Raw genomic sequence first — 17,574 nt, 5'->3', positions numbered from 1 at the left:
GTAGCAGGTAACTGTGCCTCAGTACATTAGAGTGATTTTACAACTTGCACAATTCAATTCATTTGCTTTATAACTTCTGTTCTGAATTGTGTTGTGTCCAGTATTGGGGAACAAGATTCCACCTTCTACCTAAATTAATCTGCAGAGTGAGGTTCATTTGACGATGCTATCCTAATCTAGTTTTCCTCTATAGAAACATGTACATGTAAAAATATAATAAGGAATGAAAAATATAAAGCATGTTGAGTCTGTGTTGTTCTTGTTCTATTCTATTTCAGGTTTAACCGAACTAACAAATTCTTTGTTGGGTTTCATGCTTATATTTTAAGGTATTGTCAGCTAACTGAACCAATCCCTTAACCCATGGCAATTATGGTGCTGGCGAATGAGCTCTATGCTGCCACATAATGCACAACCCTGCTGCTGAGCTCCAGCTGATGGATGAGGCCCAACCATGCCTTACTAGCAGAGTTGGGTGTGGTCTGCAATTCCAAATGATTCAGCTTTCCAAGAAATTTAACTCTGATTGAGTTGTCAGTATTTTCTAGTATTCACATGCAAACCATATAATTATACAAAGTCTGCACATGTCAAACTAAGAAGTTTCTGTGTACGTACCCTGTTTATAACATTTTCACAAAATCTCCCATGAAGAAACAGAAGTATGCAAAGAAAAACTTTGTTTTTTGTTCACAGCAATGGTTTAATGGAAAGACTTAATCAGCATCAGGAAATATTGAACTGATGAAGAGAGAGCAATTCTTAGGACTTGATAAAGACAGTAGGCTTGGCCTCCATTTTCATTATTCATTTCAGGTCAACTATCTGAGGTTTGTTAAACATTCAAAAGCCACACATTTCCATTAAATGGCTCAAACTACTACTGCAATTAAAGGAGTGCACTGCTTAAAGACAGGTGACAATAACCCTTTTGCTACTGAAGGCCTAAGTTTATATAGTTTTCAGTAGTTTAGATCAGTCTACTCACACCAGTCAAAGAGCACTTTAAGATGATTTTTTGACAAAGATCAGAGCTTCTCAGAAATGCCTTAATATCCTGTGATACAAGGCAAGTGGTATTAAGGTTGTACTTAAGCAACATTTACTTTACCCCAACACCTAAATCTACTTAATCTGAATATCAATAATAGTATAAAGTTAAGAAACATGGAAGTTAAATTTGCATTAAATAGCAATGTGCTTTAGAATACCTAGACACCACTTGAATCCTGGTCAATTTCCACAACTTAAGGTTGGCACCAAGTTACTGGGAAGCTTCTGATCTGGTTTGGTATAGGATCCATTCCAAGAAAATAAAACATTTTAACCACTTGGTATGACGCTCTAAAACAATCATTGTTGCATAAGAGCAGGATTACTGTAAATATATTGGTCTAAAATGTCTAATATATTTACAACCAGGAGTTGTTTAAAATAAAGGATAGGTTTGCTAAATTAAAGGAGTTTTCCCTCCCTGGGGTCTAAGTTAGAGTTTACTTCTAAATCCTCTACTCAGCAGTCATGGAACAGGAAGCAAGAGTCTTTTGTGCCATGTGTACTCCAAATATAATCAGGAAGATATTTCAAAGCACTGACTTCCATGTGACCAGCCAGGGAAAGATCTTCATTTCATAGGCCCCTAGGATGCATACAGTTGCTTCTTTGCGGCATGAGTCAAATCCACAGCCCAAAGTTGACAACCATAACTCAGCTACATACAGCTTTAAAGTGAAGTTTGGAAGAGGCAGATGAATCAGCCACATAAATGCAGTAGATTGCAGTCAGTACAAATGTGCGATGATCAGCAAAAAGGTAACTCTTCAAACAGTCCAGGTTTTTCACATCTAGAAATGCAATCCAGAATTGTTACATTAGAACAGAAGCTACACAAAAAACATCTTTTTTTCAAATGCACCTGTCTTACTAGATTCAATTACTGGAAACAGTAATATTGCTGGAATTGTGCAACTACACCCATGATATTCTTGGAAGGTTAAACACACTCTGTATCAGCAGATCCTGGTTGTGGGCTACATACTTTGCAGTGTACATTCCTGAAGCAATTGACCTGGATAAGGGTTCATAGACCAGTGCAACAGTTTATGCCTACACGATGCCATCATATGCACATTAAACTTTCCCCTCTCCCTTCAAACATGCCATGTGGCTAACAGAAGATAAACCTACAGAAACTCCAGAGCCAGGAAATTCCCTCGTCTGAAGGTCAATGTGGGCGAACTGTTACAGAGCAACTGAGTAGTGACACCCAGAATTGCAGATTGTCATCACATTACCCATTCCATCACAAGGGAGAGTATCCGGTTTCAAGAATATGACCACCTCAGACTTCATCGCAAAAATCTAAAGTGTAGGTTGGCCAAATATACAACTTTAAAAACTAGTCCAAGTCGTGCTTAAAGATCCAAGGAACACAGGGCAAAATGACTGGGTTACAATAAAAAAATTCCTTCCAGTAGCACCTTAAAGACCAACTAAGTTAGTTCTTGGTATGAGCTTTCGTGTGCATGCACACGAAAGCTCATACCAAGAACTAACTTAGTTGGTCTTTAAGGTGCTACTGGAAGGAATTTTTTTATTTTGACTATGGCAGACCAACACGGCTACCTATCTACTACTGGGTTACAATAATTATTCATAGTTCAAGGAACCAGGGATGGTAATGTTTGATCCCTCAAGTTTTTAGGAACTTTGGCTGCTTGAAACCTTGGAGGTGAATAAACAAGCTTATCAAAGGAAAGGTGTTAAAAGACTCTTGCTAAAATGAGAAATGGCAACTGAATGGTTACCTGTAGAGGATTCTGATATAGCCATTTCTCTCTCTCTCCATTCAGCTTCATACATGCAAAGAGGTCACACACTGTAGGAAGGCCGTAGTCCTGGAATAAAAGGCAGATTTCTCATTAAGCTGCACCTAGTGTGGACCACCATTCTAATCCTGTATTTTTGAACAAGCTGCAAGTGGCGCTAAAAAGTAATCTTAAGAAGCTAAGACTCCTCACCACATACTTTCAAGGAACTTGTAGGAGCTATTAAAAAAATGTAATGCTAAAGGAGCCAGAGACAGTTGAGTGTTAATACATACATGTGCCTTCTTGCGTTGCAGCCATTTGTCTTCTGCAGGAGGCTGACTGGAAGAGTCTGTGTTCGCTGAAGACAACACCCAGCTGTTTACATTAAGAGGGAGGTGGAATGGTTCTAGAAGCTCCAGAAGAGAACTCTTGCAACTCACTTCTGCTTTCTCCCTGCTTGCTTTCTCCTCTGCACCCAATGCTATGGCCTCTGGCTTGGCTAGCCAGGTTGTTAATGGGGTTTCAAGCAATTCTTTCAGTGGTTTTAGAATATCGGGACTGTCCTGTTCGGTTGCAGAAGGGACCGGTTCCTCCCCCAGCTGTTGAGGATAGAGCCAGATGTTCAGGGGCGGCTTAGCTTCACCAGGCTCAGTGATGGAGCTAGGTGTCTGTCCTACTGGTACCCCATTTTTATCCTTGCCTTCCTTCCGAAGAAGCCACTTGCAGAGAGCTTCCTTCTCACAGTTTCCATCGCACACACACTCTGAAAAGCTAGAACATGGCTCATTGGCTCTGCATACGTCTTCGACTTTGAAAGAGGGCTGCAGAAGCCAGGCATCATTGGTGGACGATTTCTTCCCTTCCAGGTGCTCACCGAGGCACCGGAGATTGCCAAGGTTTTCTATTTCTATACCCTTGGCCTGGATGCCACAACAATTGTTGCAGGAATCGGCTTTGGGGAGCCAATCGCTGATATTGTATTCCTCCCTAAAGGGCTTAAACACGCATTCCCACTTCTCCAAGGCATTCATGTTTTCCGATTCAGAAGGCGTAAGCAGCCAGTCGGAAAGATCCATCTCTTCTTGCTCCAGGAGCTCCAACTCATCTATCTTTTCAATGGAAAAAGAGGAACTAACTGTGGAGGTGGAACTTTTGCGCCGGCGTGAATCCATTTTCTCAGGAGATCCTTCTTGTTGGTTCTGCAGGAGCCAATTCTCCAAGTTTCTCAGATTTCCCCAGGCTTGCTCCAAGTAACACATTTTAGGAGACTTTAAATCCTGACAAACAAAATGGATACCAAACGTTAAAAACTTCCAAGAAAAAAGTTCAGTTAACAAGATACCATTTGCACCTTGGTGTAATGCAGAAAATGTAAAATGAGACATCCCACCAGTTCTAAAACTTACTTTTTCCCAAGTACTGTAATCAATTAGAATACTTTACCTGGTTGGTCCCTGGTGAATGTGTTTTCAAGAGCCAGTCTTCGTAGTTCTTGCTAGGAACATGCGGGCCACAGCAGGCACTGTCAGGTTTACTTCCAAGAAGCCAGTCAGAGAGTGGGAACCCCACAGTTCCATAAGAAGGCTTCTGCTAACATCACAACAGCAAACTTATTGTTACACATTCAGTTCTGGTTAGAGATCACCAGGAAAAAACTACCACCACCCCAAGGAACAACCAAACCATCATTGGAGCCTGACAGATTTATGAAGGGATTCTTTCAACATTTGAGCAGGAAACACTTTTGGAATCAGATTTGTTGTGAATTTGCACAGCATGCTCAGTTTAGACCTATTATCAAGTGCCCTAATTGGTGGGTCATGGCATGATAGCTGTTCACAGGAAATACATAGAGTTCTAAATATTGTAGCAACTCCCTACAGATGAAAGGCATGCTCGCTTATGGTGCATGCAAAAGGTAATCGCCCTGAAAAGTCAGAATAGGGGTGGGCCTGCTGTCCAGATCCTGAACTTCCCCACCTTCTGCTAGCAATTTTGACATGGGCACAGCCACCCACCATCACCATGAGTTCAAACCACTTTTCAGGTAGTTTGGATTCAAACAGTGCCTGCACATGCCCTGCTTTTGGCAGAATCAGGAATGCTGGAGTTGTAGCCATTCCCAGCAAGGCTTCCATTTGGCACAAAGTTGGAAAGGCAGTGAATGCAAGTCCCACTTGCTAAATGGCAATTTGAATTCTTTCTTTGCAGTCTGATGTCAGATGTGGGGCAGTTGGGCATGTGCTGGAAGACGTTCCCTGTTCCTGGATTGTAAGGTCACAGCAAGCACACTTGGTCCTATACCTCTAATCAAGCCTTCCGTTAAGTCTCTCAAGTCACAGAACCCACAATGAAATGCTGGTAGATACGTCTGTTCTGCTGCTATCATGCAGGAAACAACTTTTAACTCTACCTGCTCAAGTTTGGCTGGCACAGGGCAGTTCTTGGCAGGAATCCATGGGGTGTAGTCTTCATCATCATCAGATGTTTGCTATTTTTAAATACACAGAGCAAGTCAGAATTATGATAAAGCTTACAGGTTGTAACTTACTTCTTACTGAGCTTGTCATTTTAAAATTCTGGAATTTTTCAAGCCAATAACATGTTGAAAACCATGAACTTATGCAGCCCTTCAGGATTGTAGCTACTGATTATAGGTTTCCAAGTAGCAGATACATAGAACAGATCCCACACCCTTGAGGAAATCCTCTACTCACCATTGTTGTGATTGAGCCAAAAGATGTGATGGCCTCACGAAGGAATGGCATATTCGCCTCAAAACTCAGAATGGAATTTTCTTCTGGTTGGAGAGTTAAATTGCCCAGTCTGTCAAAGGGGTGGGGTGGGGGGTGAAGAGAAAATATGCATCAAGCACTCAAGTTGAAAAAGCAAATGATCACGATCATTTTCCATAGCCCCAAAATGAAGCCACTGTTCATTAGATTAAAAGTTGAGCAGACCCTGCTGAAAACAAGGCCTTTGTGACCTATTTTGAACTGTGCCAAGGATATTAGGCCTCTCAGGTTCTTACCAATTTGATCAACAAATCAAAACCAAGACACATATAGGTCAGTCACTTTCCAAGGTCACAATTTTTAAATCTGTAGTTCAATATTTTCAAGACACATTAGGAAATTGGAGGTTCTCTTTTGCAGGAAGATAAATTGTATGCAATCTCATACCACTGATAATGGTGTGAAACACACCTTGTAATTTTAGTAATTCTAAGCCTGGCAGTAAGATGAATTCAGTAGATTTGCTTACCTCTCCAAACACGATGAAATTTGATTGGCAAGGTCATTACTGTGAGGCTGCTCCAGCTGATGGATGAGGCAATTGAATTGTCCTAACAACTGTAAGAGACAAAAGGACTATACGTGACTTCACTATGAACATCAGGAGCCAACTTCAGCAAGGCTCAATGTGTTCTTATGCCAATCACAACTAGCACATACTCAAGGCTAAATTACTGTAGTTCTGAACCAAGAGTTTCAAGCATAAACTGAACTAAGTGTACGGTTCGACCTTACCCAACAGAGTTGCTGGGCCTGCTGTTGCAAGGCTTCCTCTTTCAGCTGCTGAATGAGATCCACCTGCTCAAGCAACCAAACTTCACGGCTGCGCAAGCATTCCAGGTGGCGGCTGATGCAGCTGTGAATTTGACCTTTCACCTGCAAGATAAAAAATGCTGGATTCAGTCACTGTTCTTAAGACTAGTTCTAAGCCACAAGTGTCTGAAGTAGAATCAACCAAAGCCCATTTAATATCATTGTTATGCCAAGTTGTTTGTACTTCATGCAGTGGTGAGCCCCCATTTCAACGTGGAAAGTTTCAAGAGATAGCTAGCACACAAGTGACCCTCTTCCAAGGCTCCCAACACTGCCACAAGATGCATTTATAGTATTGCTCCCTGGCATCGATGAGGAATGATGAAGTATTCAGGTATAGTAAAGCAGGAGGTGCTGCTACATATGTGATGCTTTAGTATACATGGAGCAGCAACAAGAGGATAACCTCCAGAATCAGCTATGGTTTTTTAAAATTTATTTCTTCCCCTTCCTGTCCCGCAAATACCTCTCTCCAGTTGTCTTTAACTTGCTGTTCAGCCTTGACTACTCCAGCAATTGCTGTCTCCAAGTCCTTCTTAGCCTGAAGACATTTGACAAGGGGTTCCTTGCTACTGGAGCTTGCACTTGTCTCTTGGGGTAGACTCATCCTTGACATTTCTAAAAAGAGAAACACAAAAAATAATGTGCCAATATGCCCCACTCGAACAAGCAAAGGAGGATGAAATGGGCAACAGACTACACAATATTGTTTTCACTATTCTAGATAATTTTGCCACCCAGCCAGCATATTTGTGCCCAAGGATTCTTGCAACCCAAGTCTGTCTTAATTGTGCTGTTAGTCTTTTCTTTCCCAGTCCTTGACTATAGTCTTCCCTCTGCATTTTCAAAAGATCAACACTTCCAGTATTTGTTAGGTGGAAGCAGCAGCTGCATTATCCAGCTGGCTTCAGAGATGGCTTCTATCATCTTTGCACACTCCTGCCTTGCTCACAACAAGTTTAACTAATGCTCAGGACCACAGATTATAAATTAAAGTTGCACATAGACTTCCCAAAAACTCTAAAGAATTCTTTCAGACACCCACGATACTAGCACATTCCTAGAGACAAGTTACACAACCAACAAACTCAAATATGTTTTACAGGACTTCAGATTGTAATTGGACAGAATGTTTCAATAAATGTTTTCCCCTATTAAAGTAAATCACCTGCACTTTCCAGAACCCAGCAGGGACCAGTTTTTCAATACTAGTTCCCTGTTCAGTTCCACAAGACCATATTCCATGCCCCTTGAAGCATTCCCCCCCCCCCATTTGGGTGATTAAAGCAGCAGTCCTACACTTAGCAGAAATTCTATTGTCTGCAATAGGCCATACTTTTGAGGGAACATGCATATTGCACTCACCTTTTTTAAAAGTTTTCAGCCCCATTACTTTCTATTTTATTACATTTTCACCCCTCTTTTCTTCCATCATTGAACTCAAGATGACACAGATGTGGTTCCCAGCAAACAGAACTAAAATTTAGTTCAGTTTAAGATGCCTCACAGACATGGGCATAGCCAAGGGGAGGCAAGGGCCTGCCCCCTAATATCTTCTTTTTGGAGGGATTTTTACCCCTGATCTCCCCTAAAAAGCTCAACAACTCCCCTCCCCCAACAAAAATCCTGGCCATGCTCACAGTCTATGCTACTGGCATTCTTTCCAATGTAAATCCAGCAAAGAATTCAGACACCAGCTTTGAAAATAATAGGTGCCACTCGGCCAAGTTTTACTCAGTGAGTCTACGAGTAATGACTAAATTAGGTCCATTAATTTCAGTGTGTCTATTTCAAGCAAAACTTAGCTGAATACCACCCAATGTCTCCCCCCGTTGTAGGATCACTCTCGCCCCCCCCCCGCAACCTTGCTACAAGTAGATCAGCGAAGCAGACGTAGCCTGTAAAGAAATCAAGACTTCTAGCCCCTGCACCCCTGAGGAATGTGGAAACGAGCAGCAGCTTCTGTTAATATTAAGCAGCACGCGAAATGAAACCAGCCAACCTCGGCAGCCCGGTGCTACGCTTATTTCCCCGCTAAGATCCAGGGGGCTTGCTCGCGCGTGCAATTTTCAGAGGCGGGCGCCTTCTCTGCTTCCTGGCATCGGAGGCGGCCGGCCCAGTGCACATTTCTCCCGGAAGGGGGCTTGATCCCAATTGTGCATCCTTGGGGCCATTTTGGCTGCCATGGGCTGCCCCTTCGCTTCCCTCCCGCCCTGCAATCCTGCATACCTTATGCACCGGTCTCTCGCGTTTCTAGGGAGGACGAGGGCCGCTTCCTCCCGAGCCAGGGGCCGGCGCCTGCAGCACGAGATAACGCTATCCGCCCAGAGCAAGGCTGCTTTAAAGGCGCCTGCTTCCCAGAGCACATTCCGGGCCCGCCCCTCGGCTCCTCCCACGCTCCCGCCCTCCTCGCCCACGTGGCCAGAGCCGCCACAGCTGGGACGGAGCCTTGCACGTCTTCGCGGAGGGAGGGAGGGAGGAGGCTTGAAAACTGCCCAGCAACTCTCGCGGGGAGGGAGCCCGATCCGTCCTGGAGATCGGGGGCGAAAGGCCAAATGCAAATGGAACCGAGAGGCACGTAGGCTTGTTCCAAAGAGGGGAAATCCGCCTCCTAAAAAAGGATTTGCCACTAGGCGCATGCATGCCTTATAGATTTGCGACTATTATTATTATTAATAAAATTTGTATAGCGCCCTATACCCGCAGGTCTCAGGGTGGTTCACAGGACCATTTCTAAGATGGTTTGGGTGTAGCCAGAGCTATTGCCATATTCCAACGCTCCATGTGGAACCTAAGGCTTGGTTTAGGGGTTATTATGCATGTTTCCTTTTATTTATACAGTGGTACCTTGGCTTCAGGTTACAGACTCCGCTAACCCAGAAGAATCTGAAGAAGTGTGCATGCACACGAAAGCTCATACCAAGAACTAACTTAGTTGGTCTTTAAGGTGCTACTGGAAGGAATTTTTTTATTTTGACTATGGCAGACCAACACGGCTACCTATCTACTACTGGAACCAGAAATAATACCTCGGGTTATGAAGAGAGAGACACAGAAATGTGGCATTCTTAATTTGGTTTCAATCTTGGGACTACCAAAAGGTGTGCATTAAAAGAGGCCTGTTTCTTCAAGCCTTTGCTATGCCGAGAGGTTCCATTACGGCCCTCCAAAATGCAACCATTGGCCTGATCCTATATGCACATTTGACAGGCACGCAGAACTTCCTTCCTTCCTTCCTCAAGGGCAAAAGTGCCACGTTGAAGCCCCGCCTGAAAGGATCTCAGGAAGCAGGTTTGAGAAATGTTTCTGCAGGCATCCACTTACAGAAGAGCCGGTATTGGCTAAGGGAGTGGGGGGGGGGGTGTTGAGCTGCATCAGTTGCTGTTGGGACTATAACTTGACCCCCCCCCAACCATTAGCCAGCTTGGACCTCAACTTCTATCAGCCCCTGCCAGGGGGTCTAGGTTTCCAAGCACAGGTTTCCTTCTACTGAGCTAGATGGATCTATGGTCCAGCACGGTATGAGGCATCTTTAAATGTTGCAAGAGAGCATGCATAGGATTAGGTGTCCAAACCAGCCTAGTCAATGTGGCTATTAGAATTACCATCCAAGGACCAGTGGTACAAAATCACACACGGTGGAGTGCTCCTGTTCAGCCTTCCAGCCAGCTTGCCAGACCATTTTCCAGGGAACTCCATTCCCCACCAACAGCCAGCCAGCAATCAATGTGTGCAAAGCATACATCACCCTCACGTAGCTATTTAAAGTCAACCCTGAGGAAGCACACTCTCAAAAGATTCTCTGTATTTCTGCAAAGCTTGGCGCTCCCCCCGAAACTTGCTCCCTGTGTAAGCAGTGCTGTTTTGACTATGGAAGACTCCGTGTTTGGAAGAAGTTCATTTTTAGTAAGGGGTAAAGGGGACACCTGATCATTAAGTCCAGTCGTGGCAGACTCTGGGGTTGCGGCGCTCATCTCGCTTTATTGGCCGAGGGAGCCGGTGTACAGCTTCCGGGTCATGTGGCCAGCATGACTAAGCCGCTTCTGGCAAACCAGAGCAGGGCACGGAAATGCCGTTTACCTTCCCACCGGAGTGGTACCTATTTATCTACTTGCACTTTGACGTGCTGTCGAACTGCTAGGTGGGCAGGAGCTGGGACCAAACAACGGGAGTTCACGCTGTCGCAGAGATTCGAACTGCTGACCTTCTGATCGGCAAGCCCTAGGCTCTGTGGTTTAACCCATAGCGCCACCCGCATCCCTAGCACATTTTTAGTATATAATAAATTCTTTTTACATTTATTCACACCTCTTTTCCTCCAAGAGCTGAAGGCAATATACGTAGTTCTACCCCAGCCACCCAATTCTATCATCTCAACCTGCCTACAAAGTTAGGCTGCGAGGGTACAAATTTTCCGAGGCCATCCGGTGAACGTTATTGCTGAGCACTCCAGACACAACACACCAGCCTTCTCTCAAATCAACAAGTGTAGCATACACCCAAAAATCAAATATGAACTATTAGCTCAACTTTCACCATTTGTACTTTTGCAGCCAACCCTGGGCATGTAAGTGGTTTATACCCCTTCCTATTTCTTTCTATATTTTACTGCAGCAATGCTTGAATGATCAAACGAAACAAATTAAAATGCTAAGCCAATTAAGGCTGCAGATAACATAATTCTTTTGTAAGTTTGTCTGCTAAACATTTGTGGGACAAACTACGAGCAGTTTTGTCAAATGTAGTCCTTATTACTCATAATCAGCTTTTAAATAAGCCTGCATTACTCAAGAATATTTTTTTTAATTGCTTACAAGATGACAGTCCTTCTAGCCTGCTTAATGCAGGTGTTCAGTTAGATCATTCTAGGTTCAGTTTGTTTTGCCTGAAGAATCATACTAATATCCATCTGCCAGCTTAAACCACAAAATGTTGAAATATATCCCACTATTATTCCCTACCTGACAAAGCTTACATAATTCAAGCACAGACATGTGTATAATGGAATTATTGCTTGTTTGGTACTACTTGGAAAACAAAATGTGCGCTGCAAGGGGTTGGATTACCCTCAAGGCCCCAACTCTACCATGCTATGATCTCACTGGCATCTGTATGTGAGGAGATATCAGAGTTCTTGTGATATTTGACTTCAGATAGGGTTAAGGTTGACTTCAGTTGTTTTTATTTTGATTCTGTATTTTGTGGTTTTATATTCTGATTTCATCCTGTGAACCGCCCTGAGACCTGTGGGTATAGGGTGGTATAATAATAATAATAATAATAATAATAATAATAATAATAATGGCAGCATGTTCACACATATCACAAGCAGCATGCAGACTTTAATAATAGGAATGTTCCAGATTACCCACTCATCAGGACAAGGAAACAGATATCCTACCCCAGCCACCTCTCCCAAGTTTCTCCTATTCTAGGGTTGCCATACGTCCAGAATTCCCGGACATAGGCAGAATACGGCAGTTGGAAACAGTGTCTGGGTGGAAATAGCTTGAGTGTCATATCTGCCAGAAGTCTCCTTAAAAATAGCTCAACAACTTTTGTGTCCAAATTTTCACCCTTTGAAATATGGCAACCCTATCTATTCCAAAACACATCCCACATATGAGCTCTAAGCTACCTTGCCTTCTGAAATGTATCTTAACTCCATAGTCAACTATAGTCAACAAACTATAGATCCTATAAGTCACGAGACTTCCACAAAAGCTCAAGGATTGTTAATGATTGTAGGACCAAGACACAAGAAGAAGAAGCTGTGCTACATATGCAGACAAAATGGGTCAGGATGTTCCGAAAAGCAACATGGCTTTTCCTTGAAACATACAACTCACTGTGCCAAAGACTGAAAGCAGACGTATAGGTACAAGTTAGTTCAAATAACCCTCTATAACGGAACTAGAAGATATTTTAGGTTCATTACAAGAGGAACTGCAACTCTTGCAACATTGTGTTCCTGTTTCACAGAATATATCATTTCTAAAGTATGTTGGGGAAAGAAGCACTTATTAGCAATACCATAGGCCTCCCCCTCCTATATTCTGGCACTGTGTTATGTTAGAGAACCTAAATTCCCAGCATAGCTAAGTCCTCCCCTTCCCATCTACATGAGCACTAATAGTTAACCAAGTAGCTGCATGCAACCACAAGGAATACTGTATGGATACAACTGCTTTACATGCACCATTAAGTATCTCTGTATCAGATATTCCAGCAGCAACATCATTTTACTAAACCTAATTAATGCTCTGATCGCTTGAAACTAAAACCAAACACTTCTTCCCATATAACTTTTCCCTGCCCAGCTTCTTAAAAACAAAGAGCACAAGGCAAATAAAAACTATGGGTGGAATCCAACTTTGTGAGCTTGGGCTGCCCCTCACGCAGTCTGGAGGATCCTCATGCAAAGACTCCTGGTGTTCATGAGGGGCTGGAGGAAGGAGGGGAAACGAAAGACCAAGCCAACTTACCCACACATATAATATTTATGTCAGTCACTTTGGGCCTACAAGGAAAGGGGGGGAACTGCCCAGTGAACCTTATAGTCAAGAGGCTGTTTACAAGCTAAAGACATTCCCTGCTCCATACAACTTGCACACACCAGACAAAGCCTATCAAAGCAAAAGGAAGTTAACACTGACATTCTTGACAACTGTCTGTCCGAACACTGATAGTATTTTCTAAGGTTGTAACTAGGAACTGGAGTGTCCCCATCACAGCCAGTACATGCATGGGGCTATATCCTTACTGTGTGTGCAGCAATGGGGGGGACGGGGGACATTTGAAAGACAATGTGAAGTAAAGTAAACACAACCACTTCATGTTACCCAGTGCTCCTCTAGGTTATTTTAATAGAAGCATAATGCTCTGTGTGGTTTTCCAACAAATCATTTTGAAGGGACTGCAAATCCAATCGCACCTTCAAAACATGTGGTGCCTGAAAGGTTTTGTGGTCATATTCTTCGCATGCTCGTAAACACAAGATTATATTCTTACAGAATCATCAAGTCACCTACTTTATGACTTGCCAGTTTTCCATTATCTATGTGTTTCTATTAAAAGGAGACCAAAGGGAAAAAACAACTTTGTTCTATTTTGACACCCTTTCCTCTTAATCCAATACAAGAGAGAAAAACATAAAACACATGCAAATAAAAGCTGCAGCATAAAGCCTCAGGAATTTCCCCTAAAACCCAGAAGCTTCAACAAAAAGCCACTTGCCCATGTCTCAACAACAGGACTCAACTTTTAATAAACATATATCACTGAAACCAAGTATACTTCCTTTTACCCCCAACACAGAACAAATTGGTGACAGAAAACAAGACATGCTGATGATTACCGTATTTTTCGCTCTATAACACGCACCCGACCATAACACGCACGTAGTTTTTAGAGGAGGAAAATCCGTAGGCATGCCACCCGTAGGCATTCCCTCCATAACACGCACAGACATTTCCCCTTACTTTCTAGGAGGAAAAAAGTGAGTGTTATGGTGCAAAAAATACGGTAATTGGTTCTTGATTTATAGATGTATGGTTTTGTTGTTGTTTCACAATAAACTAAATCTGCTGGAGCATATATTTTTAAGATACAAACTCCGGAAGGTGTGGTAAGTGGCTTTTACATTAAGACCAAGATTCAGAGACTCTTAAATGCATGCACTTCCCAATTTTCTACACACATCACTTCCAGCATTATGACAAAGACTAGTCCCAATTCTAGATTTTAGAAGAATAGTAGGCAATAGAGAAGGCTGCTGCTGCTGCTGAAAATAATTACTCCTAACTGCTGTGCAAGTGAAGCTTCCTGAGATGCACACAGGACACTATGTCATCACTAAGGCAGAGCTGGGATTTCCTTTCCTAAATTTCCTTTACCTTGATACCAGGGTGAGAGAGTATTAAGCAGAGATGAATGTAAATGCTGTTTCACTTAAAGAAATTTCTCTCCCTTTTCAAAGCCCAAGATAATCTTATATCCCACAACTCCATTTCCCTGTAGCTTTCAGCATGCAGACACTTAATCTCAAACATTTAAATAGCTCTTGCTGTCATGCAGTTCTACATTCTTGCTTCTTAGCAGGGGCTGAAAGCTCTCCCTGTGCCCCACAACCCCAACTGTAGTGATAAGCATATTATATTATTGTTATTATTTATACTCCACCCATCTGGCGGGGTATACAGCCCTGCTGTATCTACCATGACACTCATATCTGCAACCAAATTATTTTGAGAATACCAGAAGACAAGACTTGCACCAGCCAATGTAACCTCAAAGCTTTCAGTAATGCACCAGACAGACTGGTGCTGCAATCATACCACGCAAGGAATTGCAAGGGTGTGGCTGCACCTGCCAGGGAAGTTCTGGCCTTTTTGAGAGGCAACCCCACCCACTCCATAACAACCGTACTAGACAACAATTGCACTGTGTAGCAACTTTCCCCTATCCACATCAGCTACAGCTTGCCACCACTGCCTCTTAATTCCTAATATAAGTAACCAACCAGAGAAACACTTAACTCTGGCTTGATCATGCCCAATGTTTGGATTTATATATAAAAGGCAGAGGTCATGATTCCACCCTTCCTATGTGGTACAGGGCATCATAATTCCAATGTTGCTGATGTGGAGAGGCTAGACTGAGGGATAAGGATAGCTGCATATTCAAAATCATGTACTGAGGTGGGCTGAAGGTAGACTGAGATCTGGGCAATTTATGGTAGACTTGCAAGAGTTTGACTCTCAGATTATTTAATGATAGCGGCAGCAAAGCTCCCACCTCATCCTCAATTAGATGGCTAAAATGCAGAAAACCAGGTGGAGATTGCTATGAACCCAGTTCTGCTACTGAAAAGCAACAGGCTTGTCATTCCTTAATTCTAAATATATAATTTCCCATCCTGTCCCCACACAATGTTCCAGTTGCTGGATCAAGCAAAAACAATGACAACGAAGGAAATCCTGTAAGACATAAGTCCGCCCAGCATTGTTTAAGAGGATCAATACTGTGTAGCCAATAAATGAATCCAGACCCTCTCACAGGAACGAGCACCCGGAAGACCCAGGTTCAAATCCCCCACTTGGGTCATGAAACTCACTGGGTGGCCTTGGGCCACTCGCTGCTTCTCTGCCTAGCCTACCTCACAAGGTTGTTGTCACTGCTTTTATAAAGGAAAAATATGGTACTGGTACTCACCATGAAGTTGCAGTTAGATAGGTAGCCGTGTTGGTCTGCCATAGTCAAAATAAAAAAAATTCCTTCCTGTAGCACCTTAAAGACCAACTAAGTTAGTTCTTGGTATAAGCTTTCTCACCTTCTCACCCCTTGCCTTTTCCTGTAAGACCTATTACAGTCGTTAAGAGTCATCAACAGGCTCATCTCAGCTATCTGCCAATCTCCCATTCCCACCACCCTTCTGAGTAATACCCCTCCCCACCTTCTCACTATATAGAAGGATCTGGCAACTTCTGTTTCAGTGTATCTGAAGAAGTGTGCATGCACACGAAAGCTTATACCAAGAACTAACTTAGTTGGTCTTTAAGGTGCTACAGGAAGGATTTTTTTTTATTTTCACCATGAAGTTGTTACAGTAAGTGCCACACTTTTAAGGTGATCTGTTGGGGGAGCTGCTGGTACTGCGTACCCTTGAGTACCCCCCAGAAAAAACCACTGATTGTTGTGGGGGTTAAATGAGCAGAATGGGGGAAAGCTCCATGCACTCTGAGCTGCTTGGGCTATGAATGCGATCGATAAATGGCATTAATAAGCAGGTGAGAATGTGAGCCACCCTCGCCACGGGTTTTCTTAGGCCCCCCAACGACACCAAAAACATTTTTTTAATATTTTATTTGGCAGGGGGAGGGGCTTACGTTCAATCCCCAACCGCAGAAATACCAGACACTTTCAGCGTAAGGAAGCAACGCAGGGCGTTACATTTCACGCTGAACGCCAAGAAAGATTGACACGCGTTGGACTCTTCCCACGTGCAGTTACGTAACTGGCTCCTGGGACGGAAAGCGGAGGGCAATATAGGTCAAGGCGAGCCTCTCCGCCCCACCTCACTCAACACCCTCGTGCCGGTCAGCGGCCGAGGCCCTTTCTCCCAACCCGCGGCTCCCACCTTCTGACTCACCCGGCAACCTGCAGGCAGCGGCCGGCGCAAAGGCGACGAAGCGACTTTCCCCTCAAGGAGCTCAGGCCGGAAAAGAGGGTTCGCGGGGTGGAGCGGGGGCAAGATATCGCGAGGTTTCCGCGGAGGCCCGGCGCCTTCGGGTGACGGTATTCGGCCGCCCCCTCCCGTTGGTTAGACTGAGGCACCAACGGAAGCTGCCGGGAGAAGAGGCATGCGCACTCGCGCCTCCAGAAGCCGCTGCCCGGACTCAATTGTGGGCGACGTCGCTTCCACCTCCTCTTTACGTAAAGCAGGCTGGGAGGAGGGAAATAGCTCGTAGCTCAAAGAAATAGCCAGGGAGGTTGTTTGGTTCAAGGCTTTCCCCTTGGCCTTGGCCTTGGGCTTACTAAGCTTTTTTAAAAAATGCATAGCTGTCAACTTTTCCCTTTTCTTGCGAGGAATCCTATTCGGAGTAAGGGAATTTCCCTTAAAAAAGGGAAACGTTGACAGCTATGAAAATGTGTCGTGTAGGGGTTGTTATTATTTGTTATTATATTATGTGTTTTGCGTTGTAAACCCCCCTGTGGCCTTTGGAAGAAGGGCGGTATACAAATTTAGCAAAATAAAAGCAAACGAACAAGCATTTCCTAATAGCTTGTAGACTGAATTAAATGACAGTTGTACAGTGTTGGAAAAACAAGCTTGCATTCACTCACCATTGCCATGATATATGTGTCAACGCTGCTTTTTTTAATAATTTTCATTAATTTTCAATTTCAATCCAATAATACCCTCATTATAACAGAACCAAATTAGAATACAGTTACTAATATCAATTGTTCAAATACCGAATTCTGTATATAACTTAGGTGGCCTCCCGCATGCTAGAATTGATTTTATTTCTGCGTTCCAAAATCTTACTAATTTCAATTGCATTCCAGTCAAAATAATAATCCCTTATACAACAACTGCAATATTAATAACGTCTGTTCGTGTTGACACATTAAATGATTTATAGAACTACAAG

At 43.4% G+C, this 17,574-nt stretch overlaps 1 protein-coding gene across 5 annotated transcripts; it reads right to left on the bottom strand.

Annotated features, from left to right (window-relative positions):
* Positions 1 to 678: 678 nt before the first annotated feature.
* On the bottom strand, positions 679 to 16,709 carry NCOA4 (nuclear receptor coactivator 4). 5 transcript variants are annotated; one of them, XM_081190897.1, is made up of 10 exons: positions 16,569 to 16,709; positions 6,885 to 7,036; positions 6,341 to 6,481; positions 6,075 to 6,163; positions 5,528 to 5,636; positions 5,224 to 5,301; positions 4,254 to 4,400; positions 3,104 to 4,087; positions 2,808 to 2,897; positions 679 to 1,844 (listed from the first exon to the last, which is right to left on the bottom strand). In XM_081190897.1, exons 2-10 carry the CDS (start codon positions 7,032 to 7,034, stop codon positions 1,839 to 1,841), a joined length of 1,794 nt encoding a protein of 597 aa, XP_081047023.1. In that variant the 5' UTR covers positions 7,035 to 7,036; positions 16,569 to 16,709; the 3' UTR covers positions 679 to 1,838. The 5 variants fall into 5 exon arrangements, with proteins under 5 accessions (XP_081047023.1, XP_081047025.1, XP_081047021.1 ...); XM_081190899.1 differs by having other exon boundaries at positions 16,557 to 16,659; XM_081190895.1 differs by lacking the exon at positions 16,569 to 16,709 and adding an exon at positions 8,657 to 8,801.
* Between the last annotated feature and the right edge of the window lie 865 nt (positions 16,710 to 17,574).

The sequence above is a fragment of the Podarcis bocagei genome (genome assembly GCF_964188305.1).
Source record: "Podarcis bocagei genome assembly, chromosome: 4".
NCBI classification, from domain to species: Eukaryota; Metazoa; Chordata; class Lepidosauria; order Squamata; family Lacertidae; genus Podarcis; species Podarcis bocagei.
The sequence above is the reverse complement of the archived record's forward strand: the minus strand, read 5'-3'. Positions and strand labels throughout refer to the sequence as shown.

Bases quoted from the DNA above. Each gene is read 5' to 3' on its own strand.
- NCOA4 (XM_081190895.1), bottom strand. From the start codon at position 8,786: ATGTGCTCTGGGAAGCAGGCGCCTTTAAAGCAGCCTTGCTCTGGGCGG. The intron at 7,037-8,656 runs GTGCATAAGGTA...TTCTCTTTTTAG, and splicing joins CCTAGAAACGCGAGAGACCG to AAATGTCAAGGATGAGTCTA. The intron at 6,482-6,884 runs GTATTTGCGGGA...TTTATCTTGCAG, and splicing joins TTAAAGACAACTGGAGAGAG to GTGAAAGGTCAAATTCACAG.